The sequence below is a fragment of the Triticum urartu genome, chromosome 5 (genome assembly GCF_003073215.2).
Source record: "Triticum urartu cultivar G1812 chromosome 5, Tu2.1, whole genome shotgun sequence".
Classification (NCBI taxonomy): Eukaryota; Viridiplantae; Streptophyta; class Magnoliopsida; order Poales; family Poaceae; genus Triticum; species Triticum urartu.
In genome coordinates, this window is record NC_053026.1 from 585056627 (window position 1) to 585078319 (window position 21693).

A 21693-nucleotide genomic window follows, 5' to 3' on the forward strand; every position below is an offset into this window, starting at 1 on the left:
ATCATAGAGATGAATATCTGAATTACGAGTTTGGCACATAATTAAGACATTGTGGAAATTGTTTCACAACTAATACAGCCTGGAACACCGTAGCAAGATGGTGTATCCGAACATCATAACTGCACCCTATTGGATATGATGCATACCATGATGTCTCTTGTCGAATTACCACAATAGTTTATGGGTTAGGCATTAGAGACAACCACATTCACTTTAAAAGGGGCACCACGTAATTCCGATGAGATGACACCGTATGAACTATGGTTTAGAGAAACCTAAGCTGTCATTTCTTAGAAGTTTGGGGCTGCGACGCTTATGTGAAAAAGTTTCAGGCTGATAAGCTCGAACCCAAAGCGGATAAATGCATCTTCATAGGACACCCAAAACAGTTGGGTATACCTCCTGTCTCAGATTCAAAAGCAATAAGGGATTGTTTCTAGAATCGGGTCCTTTCTCGAGGAAAAGTTTCTCTCGAAAGAATTGAGTGGGAGGATGGTGGAGACTTGATGAGGTTATTGAACCGTCTCTTCAACTAGTGTGTGGCAGAGCACAGGGAGTTGTTCCTGTGGCACCTACACCAATTGAAGTGGAAGCTTATGATAGTGATCATGAAACTTCAGATCAAGTCACTACCAAACCTCGTGGGATGACAAGGATGCATACTACTTCAGAGTGGTACGTGATCCTGTCTTGGAAGTCATGTTGCTAGACAACAATGAACCTACGAGCTATGGAGAAGCGATGGTGGGCCCGGATTCCGATAAATGGCTCAAGGCCATAAAATCCGAGAGAGGATCCATATATGAAAACAAAGTATAGACTTTGGCAGAACAACTCGATGGTCGTAAGGCTGTTGAGTACAGATGGATTTTAAAAGGAAGACAGACAATGATGGTAAGTGTCACCATTAAAGAAAGCTCGACTTGTCGTTAAGATGTTTTCCGACAAGTTCAAGGAGTTGACTACGATGAGACTTTCTCACTCGTAGCGATGCTAAGAGTCTGTTGGAATTATATTAGCGATTACTGCATTATTTATGAAATCTTGCAGATAGGATGTCAAAACATTGTTTCTCGACGTGTATCTTGAGGAAAGGTTGTATGTGATACAACCGGAAGGTTTTGTCAATCCTGAAAGATGCTAATAAGTATGCAAAGCTCCAGCAATCCTTCTAAGGACTGGAGTAAGCATCTCGGAGTTGGAATGTATGCTTTGATGATGATCAAATATTTTGGGTTTATACAAAGTTTATGAGAAACTTGTATTTCCAAAGAAGTGAGTGGGAGCACTATAGAATTTCTGATGAGTATATGTTGTTGACATATTATGGATCAGAAATGACGTAGAATTTCTGGAAAGCATATAGGGTTATTTGGAAAGTGTTTTTCAATGGAAAGCCTGGATTAAGCTACTTGAACATTGAGCATCAAGATCTATAAGGATAGATCAAAACGCTTAATGGTACTTTCAAATGAGCACATACCTTGACATGATCTTGAAGGTGTTCAAGATGGATCAGTCAAGGAAGGAGTTCTTGCCTGAGTTGTAAGGTATGAAGTTAAGACTTAAAGCTCGACCACGGCAGAATAGAGAGAAAGGACGAAGGTCGTCCCCTATGCTTAAGACATAGGCTCTACATTATGCTATGATGTGTACCGCACCTAAAGTGTGCCTTGCCATGAGTCAGTCAAGGGGTACAAGAGTGATCCAAGAATGGATCACAAGACAGCGGTCAAAGTTATCCTTAGTAACTAGTGGACTAAGGAATTTTCTCGATTATGGAGGTGGTAAAAGAGTTCGTCGTAAAGGGTTACGCCGATGCAAACTTTGACACTAATCCAGATTATCCTGAGTAGTAAACTGGATTCGTATAGTAGAACAGTTATTTGGAATAGCTCCAAATGTAGCGTAGTAGCTGCATCTACAAGATGACATAGAGATTTGCGAAATACATACGGATCTGAAAGATTCAGACCCGTTGACTATAACATCTCTCACAAGCATAACATGATCAAACCCAGAACTCATCGAGTGTTAATCACATGGTAATGTGAACTAGATTATTGACTCTAGTAAACTCTTTGGGTGTTAGTCACATGGGGATGTGACCTTGAGTGTTAATCACATATCGATGTGAACTGGATTATTGACTCTAGTGCAAGTGGGAGACTGTTGGAAATATGCCCTAGAGGCAATAATAAATTAGTTATTATTATATTTCCTTGTTCATGATAATCGTTTATTATCCATGCTATAATTGTATTGATAGGAAACTCAGATACATGTGTGGATACATAGACAACACCATGTCCCTAGTAAGCCTCTAGTTGACTAGCTCGTTGATCAATAGATGGTTACGGTTTCCTGACCATGGACATTGGATGTCATTGATAACGGGATCACATCATTAGGAGAATGATGTGATGGACAAGACCCAATCCTAAGCATAGCACTAGATCGTGTAGTTCGTATGCTAAAGCTTTTCTAATGTCAAGTATCATTTCCTTAGACCATGAGATTGTGCAACTCCCGGATACCGTAGGAGTGCTTTGGGTGTGCCAAACGTCACAATGTAACTGAGTGGCTATAAAGGTACACTACGGGTATCTCCGAAAGTGTCTGTTGGGTTGGCACGAATCGAGACTGGGATTTGTCACTCCGTGTGACGGAGAGGTATCTCTGGGCCCACTCGGTAGGACATCATCATAATGTGCACAATGTGATCAAGGAGTTGATCACGGGATGATGTGTTACGGAACGAGTAAAGAGACTTGCCGGTAACGAGATTGAACAAGGTATCGGGATACCGACGATCGAATCTCGGGCAAGTATCGTACCGCTAGACAAAGGGAATTGTATACGGGATTGATTAAGTCCTTGACATCGTGGTTCATCCGATGAGATCATCGTGGAACATGTGGGAGCCAACATGGGTATCCAGATCCCGCTGTTGGTTATTGACCGGAGAGTCATCTCGGTCATGTCTGCATGTCCCCCGAACCAGTAGGGTCTACACACTTAAGGTTCGGTGACGCTAGGGTTATAGAGATATTAGCATGCGGTAACCCGAAAGTTGTTCGGAGTCCCGGATGAGATCTCGGACGTCACGAGGAGTTCCGAAATGGTCCGGAGGTAAAGAATTATATATAGGAAGTGCTATTTCGGCCATCGGGACAAGTTTCGGGGTCACCGGTATTGTACCGGGACCACCGGAAGGGTCCCGGGGGTCCACCGGGTGGGGCCACCTGCCCCGGGGGGCCACATGGGCTGTAGGGGGTGCGCCTTGGCCTATATGGGCCAAGGGCACCAGCCCCAAGAGGCCCATGCGCCAAGAGAAGAGGAAAAGGGAGAGTCCTAAAAGGGGAAGGCACCTCCGAGGTGCCTTGGGGAGGATGGACTCCTCCCCCCCTTGGCCGCACCCTTCCTTGGAGGAAGGGGCAAGGCTGCGCCCTCCCCCTCTCCCTTGGCCCTATATATAGTGGAGGGAAGGGAGGGCAACCATACCCAAGCCCTGGCGCCTCCCTCTCCCTCCCACGACACATCTTCCTCCTCCCACAGCGCTTGGCGAAGCCCTGTTGGAATTCCGCTACTTCCACCACCACGCCGTCGTGCTGCTGGATCTCCATCAACCTCTCCTCCCCCTTGCTGGATCAAGAAGGAGGAGACGTCGCTGCTCCGTACGTGTGTTGAACGCGGAGGTGCCGTCCGTTCGGCTCTAGGATCATCGGTGATTTGGATCACGACGAGTACGACTCCATCAACCCCGTTCTCTTGAACGCTTCCGCGCGCGATCTACAAGGGTATGTAGATCCACTCCTCCCTCGTTGCTAGATGACTCCATAGATAGATCTTGGTGACACGTAGGAAAAATTTTGAATTTATGCTACGTTCCCCAACACAAACGAATCCAAGAGTCTACAATCGGCCCGAAGTCCAAAAGACATCGCTGGCAGGTGTCACACCCTGTGATTTATGCCCTGATTATAATTTATATAAATAATGGCCAAACTTTGTATCCACCGGAAACATGCAGTGTTGCTTGCTTTATTTGGACTAGCAAAAGTGCCCCCGCATTACAACGGGAGAGAAAAATAACACATGCCTCGAGAGGCGGAGGACGATTTTTTTAAGGTGTGGCGAATTCTTAAGTCATTGTTTTTGATGCACGCGCTTGCTCGACGGCGACGCCTTGCTGACGTCCGTTTTCAGCCATCCGCCCGTCCTGTCATCCGCCTCATCGGCTAGCCGCCGCGCACCGTGCTTTTCTTGGATTGCTGCTGCGTGCGAGTGTAGTTTTTGTTTTGAGAACCTCCCACTCGGCAATTTATTTAAGTGTTAGGTGAATTTGCATCCAATTGTACAATGTCAATCAGACAAGAAAGGATTACATCAAGAGACAAAGAGCTAACACCAATATTAAGCGCGTCCTAAGGGCATGCATGAGCAGCTCCATTTGCTCCTCTCTTGAACCATTGAAGCTTGAATCCCTGAAGATTTTGGAGATAGATTTTCATCTCCCTAAAAACCTTGCTTCGTGCATGTGTAGTAATTGGTTAGTGGCTTCGTGCGTCAACGCTATGACTGATTCATGCATCGTGTGTGTACTGGCTTCGTGGGGGTCTCGGGTGATCGGTTTATTCGTGGGCTGCATCTGCATGGCCCAGTTATCAGCAAACGGCCTCTCGCTCTTGTAGCCACCTTTCCCAGCGTTGCATGGCTGCGATGATATCTAGCGATAGCAGATTAGCGGTAGATGCGTATGTATAAATTTTCATTCGACACAATCAAGGTATGGCGGCCGCCATGCCTTGCCCACTGGGGACCTCCGCCAGTGCATGCCTCTAACCCAATAATCATGACTTAAGACCCCAATAGGTCCATGTTCTCTATTTGAACATGACGTCCCATCTATATTGTCGCTTACCCTTCTTGCCACCCTCGACGACGGTGGCCCCAGTGCTCGCACACTCCACGACATGTTTGAATGTGGTCAATCCTAAGGTGTCTCTTTGGGCATAAGATGAGAAATCTACTTTCTTTTGGCCCATGCGAGATTTTTTTGACGCGTGCATGCATGGTTATTGATGGTTTCTTTCGTCTCTAATCTGGTTTTGCTGAGGTGTTCATTTTTAATCTCGATCTGCACCAATAAAAAAAGAAACATGTATCATGCACCATTGATTAAGATTGCACCCTAACTAGCATTTTAAATGTTTTTATAGGGTAAAATAACACCATATTCAGATTCTACATATTTTTAATCAAATTTCATATATAACATGTTAATTTGGAGTTACTGTTTAAAAGATATGACTATTCTTTTAAAACATATGATATGGACTATGGGTTCAATATAAACCATATATCATGGTGTTTTTTGTAAAAAGCAATCAATTTTATGTCACTTAAATCGGACCGTAGGTTGATTTGAGCAAACTACAGGGGGTTTTTTCACAAAAAGCAAAACATTTTCCTTGGAGTCACTTAAACCTGTACCGTGGGTTGATTTTAAGAAATAATAGTGGGTTTTCTGCAAAAAAAAGACACAACAGACGGGTAAAAACACTAATCCCTTTATTAGTAATGTATAGATTAGAGTTTATTTTTTACTAGCATTTGGATTTTATCTTGCAAATTCCTCCAACTTGATCAAGTGTCCCAAATCACTTCTTGTGATCATACCATGTGGTTAGAGTCCAAAAATATTTTTATTACAACATTAATTTGGCCAAGAGAAAAATAAACCCTTTGATTTTTCAAAAATGAGAAACCAAAATTTGAATTTTAAGTATTTATTTTACAAAACTAAAGATGTTGAAGAAACTTGAAATTGTTCATGATATTTATAAAATAATATTTGCTAATTTTGAAAAATCTATATGTCTTCTTGAAGAAAATGTTCAATTTTTTGGAAATATTAATAATTTTCTGAAAATTCTCAAGAAAATAATAAATAATGCTCTAAATTTTTAAAAATACTAACGTTTTCTTATAATGTCCAAAAATGAAAAAAAATCTCAAATTTTAAAATATTCATGAATTGCTACTTGGGCTGTGGAGAAACACAATACCACATTACACCCGTGTGTGATCTTCTTGTACTCATTTTGGGCCGTTGTTACCAGGGAATGTTCATGTGAACCAACCTGTGGTTGGATGGTTAGGAGGACAGTGATATCCCCAGCCTATGAGGGTTCAAGTCCTGTTGCTCGCATTTATGCTGGATTTATTTCAGGATTTTCGACAATGCGCGTTTAATGGGAGGAGACGTTCCCGTCGACTACGAGACGTCTATAATGACTTCGTAGAATGTCAAGATGATACACCGACTTAGTCTTTCAGAGGTGCTCATAGGAGTAGGGTGCGCGTGTGTGTTCGTAGGGTGAGTGTATGAGCGTGTATATGAGCGTTTGCGTCTGCACTTTGTTCGAAATAAAAACCAAGAAATGTTTATATTTCTAAGAAAAGTACTATTTTTTTACTATTGCCATAGTTGCACCAGGGAAGGGCTTATCGTACGAATGACTAGAGCCTAATCACCGATCGGTCGCCTCGTGCTCCACCGCGTCAAAAGTCATCTCCTCTGCCGGAGTGAGGGGAAGACGAGGTCCGTCCAGAGCACGAGCGTCGGCCGAGAAGACCAGTCGTGATAGACTTCATCCTTTTAAGTTTCAAAAAACCCTTTCAAAGCCGCCGTCAAAGTAGTACATCCGTTGGTGATCTGCCATGTTCTCGATGATGCCATCGTGGTGTCAGGATCACTCCCATCTGTGCGATCTGACGGAGCAAGCCCACAGGTGACAGGTGGCGCATTGCAGCCGCGTTTGCGACATACTCCCTCCATTCCATAATACGAAGTGCATCCATTTTTGTCCAAGTCAAGCATATGCATTTTTATCAAGATTATAGAATAAAATATCAGCATCTACAATACAAAATAAATGAAATATGAAAATACTTTTCATGAGGGATCTGATGATACAAATTTGGTATTGTGGACATTGATTGTTTTCTTCTAAAAACTTGGTCAAACATGAACATGTTTGATATTTGAAATAACTAATACACTATGTTATGGGATAGAGGATGTATAATATTCCTTCTCACGAATGATGATATAATGCTTACTTGCCATTTTTTTCCTTCCCACCGAAGATGCTTTTGGCCCCACCCCCTATATAGATTTAAAATATAAATGACCGAACCTATACAAAGTTGTGATACTATTCCTTCTCCATGAAATGTTTTACAAACTTACGATTCATGTATTAAATAGAAATGCAAAAGTCCATTTTGGTCTCTCAAATTAAAAACTAGACAAGTTGCACACTGAACATCTAAAATTAGGCAAATTTAAGCCCTATCCCGACTCGAAGCGGTTTTGCTGACAGCTTAGTGTGGTGTTAACCACATATGGAAGCCAAGTCATCTCCTCCGTCACTGTTTTCAACTTTTGAAAGTTCGGGATATAAATTATTTGAATTTTAAAGTTTGAAGGACCATGTCCATACAAGTTGATAAATTAAGCAGATTTGCAAAACATCAGTTTCCTGAATTTGTTTCTTCAATCCATATACGTATATCATACGCCTAAGAGGGGGAGTCCGTGGTTGGCCGGGGCGTCTCCGCCAAGGGCGAGTCAGGACTTCGCCGGAGACAAGGACACCGTGGCGTCGCGTGTGACGGAGAGGCAGGAGGTTCGCAAGTCGAGTGCGGGGTTCACTTGTGCCGGAGTTGGTGGTTATGTTTAGAGGGAAGATCGGGGCGGCGGTAGCACGGCAGAGGCTGCGGCGGGAGCAGGTGGTTGGGCCGGTGGTACAGTAGGACAGGTCGTGGTAGGGAGGAGGAAGAAGATGGCGTGCCGGAGGAGGAAAAAGATGGCTCCGTTGGATTACAATCTAACGGCTAAGAAAATCAAATGGAGCTAAAAAAAGCAATTGCACTGACAAATGTATGGCTCCTAAATTAAGTGACCAAAATGTAGTAAGGCTAGTCATAGTAGGAGTAACTTAGCAAGTAACATAGCGCATTCCGAGAAATTTTTGCTTATGTAGCAATGTTGTTAATGAAAAATGGTAACATAATATGTTACTGTAACATAGCGTTTTTTAAGACAAGATGAGTCTACAAGCTAATTAATAAAATCTTCTATGACACTACTACTATATTACTTTGCATTATGAAGATAATAATTTAGACTAATGTCATATGCATGACATTAGTATAAATTACTCGTCACTATGACCAGCCTAATACGTACTCGGCTTCAGCCCGGCACGTTGCTGTGCCGCGTGCGGTGGCGGCGCACGGTGAAGATCGACTCAACCCTTACCCACCATTAGTCAGTAACTAATTATTACTGCTAGCTTCCTCTGTTTCTCCTCCCTGCGTAGAGCCGCCGCCGGCTGCTGCTTCTGCTATATAAACGAACGAACGCACGCACGCACGCCAGCACTTGAGTCATCTCGCGCGGAAAAGTTGAAGTGTTCTCTGCTGCTCGTGTATTTTAGCCCTGCAAACAGAGCGACCTTGGCTGAGTTTGCGTGCGTGCCGTCCGTCGCTGTTTGCATGGCCTTCGCGCTCAAGGCGTCCCTCTCCGTGTCCTCCTCGGCTCTGCCGTTGAGGCACCCCCTGCGGCGCGGCGCGGGCGCGGTGGCGGTGCGCGCGCCTGGGAGGCCCGTGGTCAGGCCGGTCGACGTGGTGGCGGCGGTGACCGCGCCCGCGCCTGCTAGGAGGTGCGCGTCAAGGTCCGCGACCAGCGACCGCGGCCTGTCGGTGGCAGAGGCCATGTCTCGCGTCAGGGCGAATGGCAAAGTAAGTGCGCCGAGTGTACTAAACTGAAGCTCAGTTCGCAGCATCCACGTAAAAGATCGATGCTAATCGACCAAGGCTTTACCGTTGCGCGCGCGCAGACGGCGTTCATCCCGTACATCACCGCCGGCGACCCCGACCTGGCGACCACGGCGGAGGCGCTCAGGCTCCTCGACAGCCTCGGCGCCGACGTCATCGAGCTCGGCTTGCCCTTCTCGGACCCCTCTGCCGACGGGCCAGTGATTCAGGCATCCGCTGCCCGTGCGTTGGCTGCTGGCGCGACCACGGACACCGTGATGTCGATGCTCAAGGAGGTGACGCCGGAGCTGTCCTGCCCCGTGGTCATCTTCTCTTACTTCAACCCCATTGTACGCCGTGGGGCAGGGAGTTTCGCTGCGGCTGCCAAAGAAGCCGGTGTCAAAGGTAATTAACATATTACATATTTTAACTGATGTTGACAATTAACACAACAGATTTGCTAATTCGCACTTGTTACATGCATGTACCCCAGGCATTATCATACCCGACCTTCCATACGAGGAGATGCATGCTTTCAGGAAAAAGGCCATCAAGAACAATCTAGAGCTGGTACGTGCATGCCCTCATTAAACATTAATGCAATGTTAACAGAACCCAGGATCCTTTAAACAAGTTATGGTTTCTCAATAAATGATTGTAGATCCTCCTTACAACGCCAGCTACACCATTAGAGAGGATGAAAGAAATCACAAAAGCTTCGGAAGGGTTTGTTTACCTTGTAAGTTGCACAACACACATGCGTACAATCCCAGTTTTGGCTTTGCGCTCAAGATCTCATGATTAACATTTTAATCCCATAATTAATAACATTATGCAGGTAAGTGTTGTTGGAGTTACAGGAGCTAGGGCGACCGTAAACCCATGTGTCAAGGATCTTCTTCAGGAGATTAGACAGGTTTGTAGAAAAGATTTTTAAAAACATCGATTTTTTTCTCCTAACCAGCAAAGAAATAGTGTCGATTTCCCACCCTGTTATGTTCAAAGTATCATCTGTCACATATATTTTGTAATTGTTCACAGGTCACAGACAAGGCAGTGGCGGTTGGCTTTGGCATATCAACCCCGGAACATGTTAGCCAGGTAGATAACACATCGAAAGATTCACCAAAAAATTGTAATCTTGATTGAAAAATCTGAATAAGATTATTACATTGCTGACCACGAACACTTATGAATGCATACAGATTGCCGAGTGGGGTTCAGATGGAGTGATCATTGGTAGTGCAATGGTGAAACAATTGGGTGAAGCAAACTCTCCAGGAGAAGGATTAGAGAGGCTAGAAGTATATGCCAAGAGTTTGAAGAATGCACTCCCATGATATGCAATTAAAATGGTTAATTATTTAGGGTTGCAGGCCAGCATGGTGGTCAAAATTTAAATCGTAAAAGGGTAGAAGGTATTTGCAATTTTTGTATTGCAAAAAGAGACTAGTGTTTACTTTTATAGTTAGTGTTTGCATATGCTTATGTTCCTTTGTTGTGTTAACTTGGGAGTGTATTGCAAAAAGTAGTTGTCTATTTTTTTACATGCTCTTGTGATTTTGAAAAAGTGTTGACGTGTATTTTCTAAAACGTTCATTTATTTTCAAAATAGTCTTTTAAAGAAACAAGAAACAAAAAAGAAAAGGGAAAAGACAAGAGAAGTAAAAAGGGAAAATAAAAAATAAATAGAAAAGAAAAAAAGAGGCTATTAAAGCTATGGCCAGTCTGGCAGCAGACGGGCAGGCAAGCCTCCAACCTTACCCACGAGCTCCCCGCACCGGTCATCACACCTTCTTGGTCTCGGAACCTCCTCATCGCACTGCCACCACCACACATCAAGCACGATCTCGCGATCACTTGTCCCAAGGGAACACTAAGTTTTCAAGTGTTGTTGTCGGCTCAGCGACCTCCACTGTCATCCTATTGTCCATCTAGTCCATAAGCTCACTGCCGACCATGGACACCTCCAAGCAACTCGCCCGTGTCTTCGTTCACGAATGAGCCACCGTCCGACGTAGCTCTCAAACTATTCCTTGGGATGCCATAGAAAGAAATGGTTGGAGAGAGGGGAATGTGGAAGCTGATAAGTGGGCCCTAATGTAGTTTAATAGCCAAGTCAAAGGTGTGAGAACCCCCTACCATGTCATCATGATGTGAGGGCCCCCATATCAGATCAGCCGTCAAACATAGGTAAGTTCACGTTCAATGCTATGTGCAGAAAATCTTGGGGCACTCAAAGGGCATCCCCTACTCTCGCCCCATTTGTTCGCCCAGATAGTCCAAACGCACTCTAAACACAAAGCAGCCAACTACTGAGCTCCCCCAAACCTGTCTGAAATGTTCAATGGAAGGATGTGTTATCTGGAAACCCTGGCCCTAGATTGCTCTAGAAGTGTTGGATCTCTCATGAGAGGACCCTAGCTGACCTTACATAAATGGCGGATATAGGTTTACATGGTTCACGTCGGATAAAAGGTCATGTTGCACACGCGAAGTGAACCGGACCATGCCATGTGCCTATAGACTGACGTTGCCTTTCCTTCCAAGAAGGTATGGTTTATGCTCGGCCTTTGGGTTTGAGTGGATAACTCAGTTTGCTCAGGGATGACCATTTTTTGGTTGGCGGTACCTAGATGTCATATCCACGTCATGGATGGTCTTCAAACTAGTCTTTTGTGAAATTAACGTTATCTCTCTTCTGGTTAATTTTACTTGACCACTAGATCGAGGATGATAAGGTGATACTCTATTATTAATACCATACTTCGTTAAAACTTCTCTGAATTCACCATGTATAAAATATGAACCACCATCATTCATACGGTATCTAGGAACTCCAAACCTTGAAAAGATAGCACCTTTTAATATTCTAATAGAAGTACGATGATCATTACGTTTAGTTGGAATAACTTCTACCCACTTGGTGGCATAATCAATAGCAACCAAAATATGTGTTACAATATGAAGTTGGAAAAGGTCCCATGGAATCAAAACACTAGAAATTAAAAGTTTAGTAACAAAATAATAACCAAAATATGTGTTTCCAATAGGTCTTCATGAAACACATGTATTTGAGAAAAAAAGATAACCATCCTGATAAAGAAGTGTGAATGGCTTTCATAGCATTTCTAATGTTTGGTCGATAAAAGACAAAGAGTAATGATTCTTTTAGTAGTTTTATTTAATATTCTATGAACAATGCACACCCTATATCTTGACACAGTTCTTTGTGGAATAGGTTAATTGTGTTCATTAGGAATCATAGTTAAACCTCCCTTCTTAATGATACCGACTTTTAGAAGTTTCGATACCTCATTTCTTACCACACCCTTAATTTTATGATTTAAGCGAAGTTGATGATCAACAATAGTCTTAGCATCGGGTGTCATATGAATTATATGAGTGCATAACGTAGGCCTAATAACTTTGAGATCATCCAGAGTATAACAAACAGTAGCACGATGAGTTCTCAATACATATAGTAAACGTTTTTGTTCATGTCTTGTAAGGTTTGCATTTCTAATGGTACGTAGCAAATTCTCCAATGGAAGGATTAAATAGGCTGGAAGCATATGCCAGGACCAGGAGTCTAAAGGATATCCCATGACATGTAATTAAAATAGTTAATGATCTAGACTAGCGAGCCACCATGGTTGTCAAAATTTAAATGGGTAGAAGCGGAGAAGCTATTTGTATGTCTCGCAAAAAGATAGTGCCTATTTTATAGTCAGTGTTGCATTTTCTTTTATTCTTTTATTATTTTATTTTGGAATGTTTTATTTGTACTTTTTGTTTACGGGTTTTGATACAGATTAAAGGTGGAGATTTGAAGGCATCTTTTCAATCAAAAAGAAAAATGTCATCTTTTGTATTCAAATCAATCTATTCAATATGTTCAATCTCCGGGCTGATATTGCTATAGCCTTTTTAAGTAACTTTAAGATCCGTGCAAACTTTGAAGGGGGTGTACCGAAGCAAAACTCATTTTACAAACCCCCATATTCTGGGGAACCTGTAATAATTTAACCCAGAATTTTGAATTTTATTGACACGACCACACCTTTGAGCTAGTTACTAACACAAGCCCCAAATCCAATATATGAGGATATCGAATAGGTATGGCCCATAGGTCAAGCGACATTATTATGCACTATATCTAGGCCTCTTGCTTACTTGTTCGACAAAAAATATTTTCTCCTTGAGTGAAGGAAACGGTGAATCATCTTCTCTTTGACTGTTCCCTTGCTAAATTTATTTGGCAAGTAGTGATTTTACCCACAATTTTGAAAGGGTGTCATGTGTTGTTAATGACATGTTTGGAGGAGCTTGCTTCCTTTCCTATAAGGAACAGAGTACTCGCAGCTCCGTCGAGTAGGAGTAGTCTGCTAGACTATATGGAAAATGAGGAATAATCCTTGCTTCTGTCATCAATATCTCGATGATCCTGCTTCTGATGAGGAACTCAGTATTAATCCAATTTGCACTAATTGTCCAAATCTTGCTCATGGCGGGTGGCTGCCTACAAGTTCACTAGATAATAGAATGGTTGGCTGGAACAAACAAATGCTTATGAGAACTGTCGGTACGTAATTGGCTGGTTGCTTTAGTTCTTCGGGCATCCTTCAGAATCATTTTTTTATGATTTTGGCAATTATGATGGAAAGTTGGCAACGACGAGGGGTTATGGCTAAATTGTGTGCAATATACAGGTCCTAATTGGAGCTACAAATGCCCATATCTTGACTGGGTCCCCAAATATTGATAATGTGTCAAGGAAGAAAATGTTTTTTTAAAAGAAGGGGAAAAATGAAGCTAGTGTGGCATTTCTAGCTTGTGGACCACTAGAAAGTCAAGAAAGCGAACGACAACTAGTATGGCTGAAATTTGGGATTCTTATGATCACTTCATGGATGTAACTCTTTGTAACGATGTATGCAGTTCATATGGTATACCCTCTTAGATAATTCAGTCAAGTTTGTTCTATGCCAACATTTATTTCTAAATGTTTACACAACATATGATCATCTCCCTATGAAAATTTATATCAAGGTAAAAGATCATGTTTGTAGCTCCTTCCTCGAGATACTCCTCGGAGTCACTGTGAGGCGACCTTTGGCCTTCATCTTGATCAACAGGAGCTCCATGTTGCCCCCTTTCAGTAGCTAAACCTGCCTTCTGGGAACAGCTTGGAGGATGATTTGACAATTTCCCAATGCATGGTGGGTTTAGTTTATCGGGCACACCACCGTGAATAATCCTATTCCTCTTTAAATTACAAATATAATATACATGTAAGACCCGAAGCATGTGTGCTTTCTACCACATGAATACATGATTACTACAAGCACATAAAACAATATTTTACAATCAATTTGTAAGGGCACATAAACAAACACTCTGCAACTCCAATAAAGCAAATGATTGAGTGCCTTTGGTTGCACTTCTAGCGTAGCTTCCCCCGAAAAAAAAACAAAGCAAACTAGTGTTAGTCAATGCTATTGCTTCTACCGTTTCGTACTTGATCACAAATCTAAAACCATTCACTACCTTTATTTTCACATATCATGGCAATGTAGGGAATTGCTTCCACATTACATATTATTGTAGCGCATCCTTCAGGCTCCCAGAAAAGTCTTCTAGCCTCTTCAACCCTTCTCTCGGAGAAGCCACTTCACCCAGTTGTTTCACCATTGCACTACCAACGATCACCCCATCTGCACCCCCACTCAACAATATGCACCCATTTACAAAATTCAATTATCTGTTGAACTTCACAAAAGAAGTATTAGTAATTTGTGGATAGTATTCTTCTCCGACAAATGGGTTTAATATTACCTGTCTAGCATGATCAGGTGTTGATATACCAAAGCCAACAACCACTGCTTTGTCAGTGGCCTGCAGACAATAGGGAAACCATCTGAGCATATATGCAGACATGCAGGAGTATATACAGGATGATAATTTTGACAAGATTGTTGACAAATGGGATGAATTTTATAATTATTTGTTCGAACCTGCTTAATCTCCTTAAGAAGATCTCTGACACGTGGTTTCACTATTTCTCATGGACCTGTAACTCCATTGACACTTACATGATAGCGATATTAAAGAATTAAGATGAGAAAGCTAAACTTCCAGGAGAAAATTCACTAGGACGAATTTACGCCTCCATTTGGCACTTACAAGGTAAACAAACCCTTCTGAAGCATTAGTGATTTTCTTCACCCTATCTGCTGGTGTGGCTAGTGTTGTAAGTAGCACCTCAAAACATTAATTCAAATAGAAAATTGTTAATGACTAGCACTACAAATCCTGCTCTGTTTTGTTTCAGATACTGTACAGTGCTGAAGAGGGAGAACACATACAAGCTCTAGGTTATTTTTTATGGCTTGATTTCTGAATGGACATGTCTCGGTATAAGGAAGATCAGACACTATAAGACATAGTGGAACAAATATAAATAAGTGGGACAGCTCTGGTAAATTAATTTGTGGTGGTTGATAATCCCCAAGTGCAAGGAATCATCGTAGCAGTTTCCAAAGGTGGAAGTGATAAGTATGGAGTGTCGAAACCACAAGGAGCTAAAGGTAAGATCAATATTCTCTCAAGTCATATCTGCCAGTGATACGACTCTACGTACACCGAACGTTTGCTTCCGTCTAGAAACGAGAAATAAAATTACGTTGCGGGTATTAAGAGGATAACTCTGCATGATATCAGAGAACTAAAATATAAAAATAGGTGTTGTTATCATAAAGTTAGAATATTGTTGGGGAACATAGCAATAATTCAAAATTTTCCTACGTGTCACCAAAATCAATCTAGGAGATGCTAGCAACGAGAGAGAGGGAGTGCATCTTCATACCCTTGAAGATCGCTAAGCGGAAGCGTTACAAGAACGCGGTTGATGGAGTCGTACTCGCGGCGATTCAAATCGCGGAAGATCCGATCTAGTGCCGAACGGACGGCGCCTCCGTGTTCAACACACGTACAACCCGGGGACGTCTCCTCCTTCTTGATCCAGCAAGAGGAGAGGAGAAGTTGAGGGAGAACTCTGGCAACACGACGGCGTGGTGGTGGAGCTTGTGGTATTCCTGCAGGGCTTCGCCAAGCTCTATGGAGGAGAATGAAGAGTTGGAGGAGGGAGGGGCTGCGCCAGGGAAGGGGTGCTGCAGCCCTCCCACCCTCCCTCTATTTATAGCGTGAAGGGGAGAGGGGGCCGGCCCCTCTGGATCCCATCTAGAGGGGGGCGGCCAGGAGGGGAGACTTGCCCCCAAGCAAGGTGGAGGCGCCACCTCCCCTAGGGTTTCCAAACCCTAGGAGCCTTGGGCCCTTGGGGGGCGCACCAGCCCACTAGGGGCTGGTTCCCTCCCATATTCAGCCCATTAAGTCCCCCGAGGCAGGTGGCCCCACCCGGTGGACCTCCGGACACATTTCGATGGTCCCGGTACAATACCGATAACCCCTGAAACCATTCCGGCGACTGAAACTGGACTTCCCATATATAAATCTTCACCTCCGGACCATTCCGGAACTCCTCGTGACGTCCGGGACTCCAAACAACCTTCGATAACCACATACAATTTCCCATAACAACTCTAGCGTGACCGAACCTTAAGTGTGTAGACCCTACGGGTTCGGGAACCATGTAGACATGACCGAGACGTTCTCCGGCCAATAACCAACAGCGGGATCTGGATACCCATGTTGGCTCCCACATGTTCCACGATGATCTCATCAGATGAACCACGATGTCGGGGATTCAATCAATCCCGTATACAATTCCCTTTGTCTACCAGTATGTTACTTGCCCGAGACTCGATCGTCGGTATCCCAATACCTCGTTCAATCTCGTTACCGACAAGTCTCTTTACTCGTTCCGTAACACATCATCCCATGACCAACCCCTTAGTCACATTGAGCTCATTACGATGATGTCTTACCGAGTGGGCCCAGAGATACCTCTCCGTCATACGGAGTGACAAATCCCAGTCTCAATTCGTGCCAACCCAACAAACACTTTCAGAGATACCTGTAGTGCACCTTTATAGCCACCTAGTTACGTTGTGACGTTTGGTACACCCAAAGCATTCCTACGGTATCCGGGAGCTGCACAATCTCATGGTCTAAGGAAACGATGCTTGACATTAGAAAAGCTCTAGCAAAACGAACTACACGATCTTGTGCTATGCTTAGGATTGGGTCTTGTCCATCACATCATTCTCCTAATGATGTGATCCAGTTATCAATGACATCCAATGTCCATGGTCAGGAAACCATAACCATCTATTGATCAACGAGCTAGTCAACTAGAGGCTTACTAGGGACATGTTGTGGTCTATGTATTCACACATGTATTACGGTTTCCAGTTAATACAATTATATCATGAAAAATAAACAATTATCATGAACAGGGAAATACAATAATAACCATTTTATTATTGCCTCTAGGGCATATTTCCAACAGTCTCCCACTTGCACCAGAGTCAATAATCTAGTTCACATCACTATGTGATTGTAATGAATCCAACACCCATGGGGTTTGTTCATATCTCGCTTGTGAGAGAGATTATTAGTCAACGGGTCTGAACCTTTCAGATCCGTATGTGCTTTACAAATCTCTATGTCATCTTGTAGATGCAGCTACCACGCGCTACTTGGAGCTATTCCAAATAACTGCTCTACTATACGAATCCGGTTTACTACTCAGAGTCATCCGGATTAGTGTCAAAGTTTGCATCGACGTAACCCTTTACGACAAACTCTTTTACCACCTCCATAATCGAGAAAATTCCTTAGTCCACTAGTTACTAAGGATAAGTTCGACCGCTGTCATGTGATCCATTCCTGGATCACTCTTGTACCCCTTGACTGACTCATGGCAAGGCACACTTCAGGTGCGGTACACAACATATCATACTGTAGAGCCTACGTCTAAAGCGTAGGGGACGACCTTCATCCTTTCTCTCTCTTCTGCCGTGGTCAGGTCTTGAGTCTTACTCAATACTCACACCTTGTAACACAGCCAAGAACTCCTTCTTTGATGATCTATTTTGAACTCCTTCAAAATCTTGTCACAGTATGTATTCATTTGAAAGCACTATTAAGCGTCTTTTATCTATCCTTATAGATCTTGATGCTCAATGTTCAAGTAGCTTAATCCAGGTTTTCCATTGAAAAACACTGTTCTAATAACCATGTATGCTTTCTAGAAATTCTACATCATTTCTGATCAACAATATGTTAACAACATATACTCATCAAAAATTCTATAGTGCTCCCACTCACTTCTTTGGAATTACAAGCTTCTCATAAACTTTGTATAAACCCAAAATCTTTGATCATCTCATCAAAGCGTACATTCCAATTCCGAGATGCTTGCTCCAGTCCTTAGAAGGATCACTGGAGGTTTGCATACTTGTTAGCATCTTCCAAGATTGAATAAAACCTTCTGGTTGTATCACATACAACCTTTCCTCAAGAAAATCATCGAGGAAACAATGTTTTGACATCCTATCTGCAAGATTTCATAAATAATGCAGTAACTGCTAATATAATTCCAACAGACTCTTAGCATCGCTACGAGTGAGAAAGTCTCATCGTAGTCAACTCCTTGAACTTGTCGGAAAACATCTTAACAACAAGTCGAACTTTCTTAATGGTGACACATACCATCATTGTCCGTCTTCCTTTTAAAATCCATCTGCACCCAACAGCCTTACGACCATCAAGTAGTTCTTCCAAAGTCTATACATTGTTCTTATACATGGATCCTCTCTCGGATTTTATGGTCTCGAGCCATTCGTCAGAATCTAGCCCCACCATCGCTTCTTCATAGCTCGTAGGTTCATTGTTGTCTAGCAACATGACTTCCAAGACAGGACTACCATACCACTCTGAAGTAGTTGTTGGGTTTCGTAGTAATTTCAAAAAAATTCCTACGCACACGCAAGATCATGGTGATGCATAGCAACGAGAGGGGAGAGTGCTGTCTACGTACCCACGCAGACCGACTGCGGAAGCGTTGACACAACGTAGAGGAAGTAGTCGTACGTCTTCACGATCCAACCAATCAAGCACCGAAACTATGGCACCTCCGAGTTCGAGCACACATTCAGCTCGATGACGATCCCCGGACTCCGATCCAGCAAAGTGTCGGGGAAGAGTTCCGTCAGCACGACGGTGTGGTGACGATCTTGATGTACTACAGCAGCAGGGCTTCGCCTAAACTCCACTACAGTATTATCGAGGAATATGGTGGCTGGGGGCACCGCACACGGCTAAGGAATAGATCACGTGGATCAACTTGTGTGTTCTAGGGTGCCTCTGCCTCAGTATATAAAGGACTAGAGGGGGGAGGCTGGCCGGCCAAGGTGTGGCGCGCCAGGAGAGTCCTACTCCCTCTGGGAGTAGGATTCCCCCCCCAATCCTAGTTGGAATAGGATTCGCGGAGGGGGAAAAGAGAGAGAGGGGGCCGGCCACCTCTCCTAGTCCTAATAGGACTAGGGGAAGGGGGAGGTGCGCAGCCCATGTAGGGCTGCCTCTTCTCTTTTCCACTAAGGCCCATCATGGCCCATTTAGCTCCCGGGGGGTTCCGGTAACCTTCCCGGTACTCCGGTAAAATCCCGATTTCACCCGGGACACTTCCGATATCCAAACATAGGCTTCCAATATATCAATCTTTACGTCTCGACCATTTCGAGACTCCTCGTCATGTCCGTGATCACATCCGGGACTCCGAACAACCTTCGGTACATCAAAATGCATAAACTCATAATATAACTGTCATCGTAACCTTAAGCGTGCGGACCCTACGGGTTCGAGAACAATGTAGACATGACCGAGACACGTCTCCGGTCAATAACCAATAGCGGGACCTGGATGCCCATATTGGCTCCTACATATTCTACGAAGATCTTTATCGGTCAGACCGCATAACAACATACGTTGTTCCCTTTGTCATCGGTATGTTACTTGCCCGAGATTCGATCGTCGGTATCCAATACCTAGTTCAATCTCGTTACCGGCAAGTCTCTTTACTCGTTCTGTAATACATCATCTCGCAACTAACTCATTAGTTGCAATGCTTGCAAGGCTTATGTGATGTGCATTACCGAGGGGGCCCAGAGATACCTCTCCGACTATCGGAGTGACAAAACCTAATCTCGAAATACGCCAACCCAACATGTACCTTTGGAGACACCTATAGTACTCCTTTATAATCACCCAGTTACGTTGTGACGTTTGGTAGTACCCAAAGTGTTCCTCCGGTAAACGGGAGTTGCATAATCTCATAGTTATAGGAACATGTATAAGTCATGAAGAAAGCAATAGCAACATACTAAACGATCGGGTGCTAAGCTAATGGAATGGGTCATGTCAATCAGATCATTCTCTTAATGATGTGATCCCGTTAATCAAATAACAACTCATTGTTCATGGTTAGGAAACATAACCATCTTTGATTAACGAGCTAGTCAAGTAGAGGCATACTAGTGACACTTTGTTTGTCTATGTATTCACACATGTATTATGTTTCCGGTTAATACAATTCTAGCATGAATAATAAACATTTATCATGATTATAAGGAAATAAATAATAACTTTATTATTGCCTCTAGGGCATATTTCCTTCAGTCTCCCACTTGCACTAGAGTCAATAATCTAGATTACACCGTGATGATTCTAACACCCACGGAGCCTTGGTGCTGATCATGTTTTGCTCGTGCAAGAGGCTTAGTCAACGGGTCTGCAACATTCAGATCCGTATGTATCTTGCAAATCTCTATGTCTCCCACCTGGACTAGATCCCGGATGGAATTGAAGCGTCTCTTGATGTGCTTGGTTCTCTTGTGAAATCTGGATTCCTTTGCCAAGGCAATTGCACTAGTATTGTCACAAAAGATTTTCATTGGACCCGATGCACTAGGTATGACACCTAGATCGAATATGAACTCCTTCATCCAGACTCCTTCGTTCGCTGCTTCCGAAGCAGCTATGTACTCCGCTTCACATGTAGATCCCGCAACGACGCTTTGTTTAGAACTGCACCAACTGACAGCTCCACCGTTTAATGTAAACACGTATCCGGTTTGCGATTTAGAATCGTCCGAATCAGTGTCAAAGCTTGCATCAACGTAACCTTTTACGATGAGCTCTTTGTCACCTCCATATACGAGAAACATATCCTTAGTCCTTTTCAGGTATTTCAGGATGTTCTTGACCGATGTCCAGTGATCCACTCCTGGATTACTTTGGTACCTCCCTGCTAGACTTATAGCAAGGCACACATCGGGTCTGGTACACAGCATTGCATACATGATAGATCCTATGGCTGATGCATAGGGAACATCTTTCATATTCTCTCTATCTTCTGCAGTGGTCGGGCATTGAGTCTTACTCAATTTCACACCTTGTAACACAGGCAAGAATCCTTTCTTTGCTTGATCCATTTTGAACTTCTTAAAAATTTTGTCAAGGTATGTTGTTTGTGAAAGTCCAATTAAGCGTTTTGATCTATCTCTATAGATCTTTATGCCTAATATGTAAGCAGCTTCACCGAGGTCTTTCATTGAAAAACTCTTATTCAAGTATCCCTTTATGCTATCCAGAAATTCTATATCATTTCCAATTAGTAATATGCCATCCACATATAATATTAGAAATGCTACAGAGCTCCCACTCACTTTCTTGTAAATACAGGCTTCTCCGAAAGTCTGCATAAAACCAAATGCTTTGATCACACTATCAAAGCGTTTATTCCAACTCCGAGAGGCTTGCACCAGTCCATAAATGGATCGCTGGAGCTTGCACACTTTGTTAGCTCCTTTTGGATCGACAAAACCTTCTAGTTGCATCATA

General features: G+C 43.2%; 1 protein-coding gene across 1 annotated transcript; it reads left to right on the top strand.

The window, feature by feature from the left end:
* Positions 1-8568: 8568 nt before the first annotated feature.
* LOC125506153 (tryptophan synthase alpha chain-like) lies at positions 8569-10204 on the top strand. The gene is made up of 7 exons (XM_048671015.1): positions 8569-8814; positions 8913-9234; positions 9323-9399; positions 9491-9568; positions 9668-9745; positions 9871-9930; positions 10035-10204. The coding sequence occupies exons 1-7, from the start codon at positions 8569-8571 to the stop codon at positions 10167-10169; spliced, it is 996 nt and encodes a 331-aa protein (XP_048526972.1). The 3' UTR covers positions 10170-10204.
* Positions 10205-21693: the final 11489 nt, after the last annotated feature.

Excerpts from the sequence above, each read along its gene's own strand:
- LOC125506153 (XM_048671015.1), top strand. The coding sequence starts at position 8,569 with ATGGCCTTCGCGCTCAAGGCGTCCCTCTCCGTGTCCTCCTCGGCTCTG. Across the intron at positions 9,235-9,322 it reads CAAAGAAGCCGGTGTCAAAG|GCATTATCATACCCGACCTT; the intron begins GTAATTAACATA and ends CATGTACCCCAG. Across the intron at positions 9,400-9,490 it reads TCAAGAACAATCTAGAGCTG|ATCCTCCTTACAACGCCAGC; the intron begins GTACGTGCATGC and ends AAATGATTGTAG.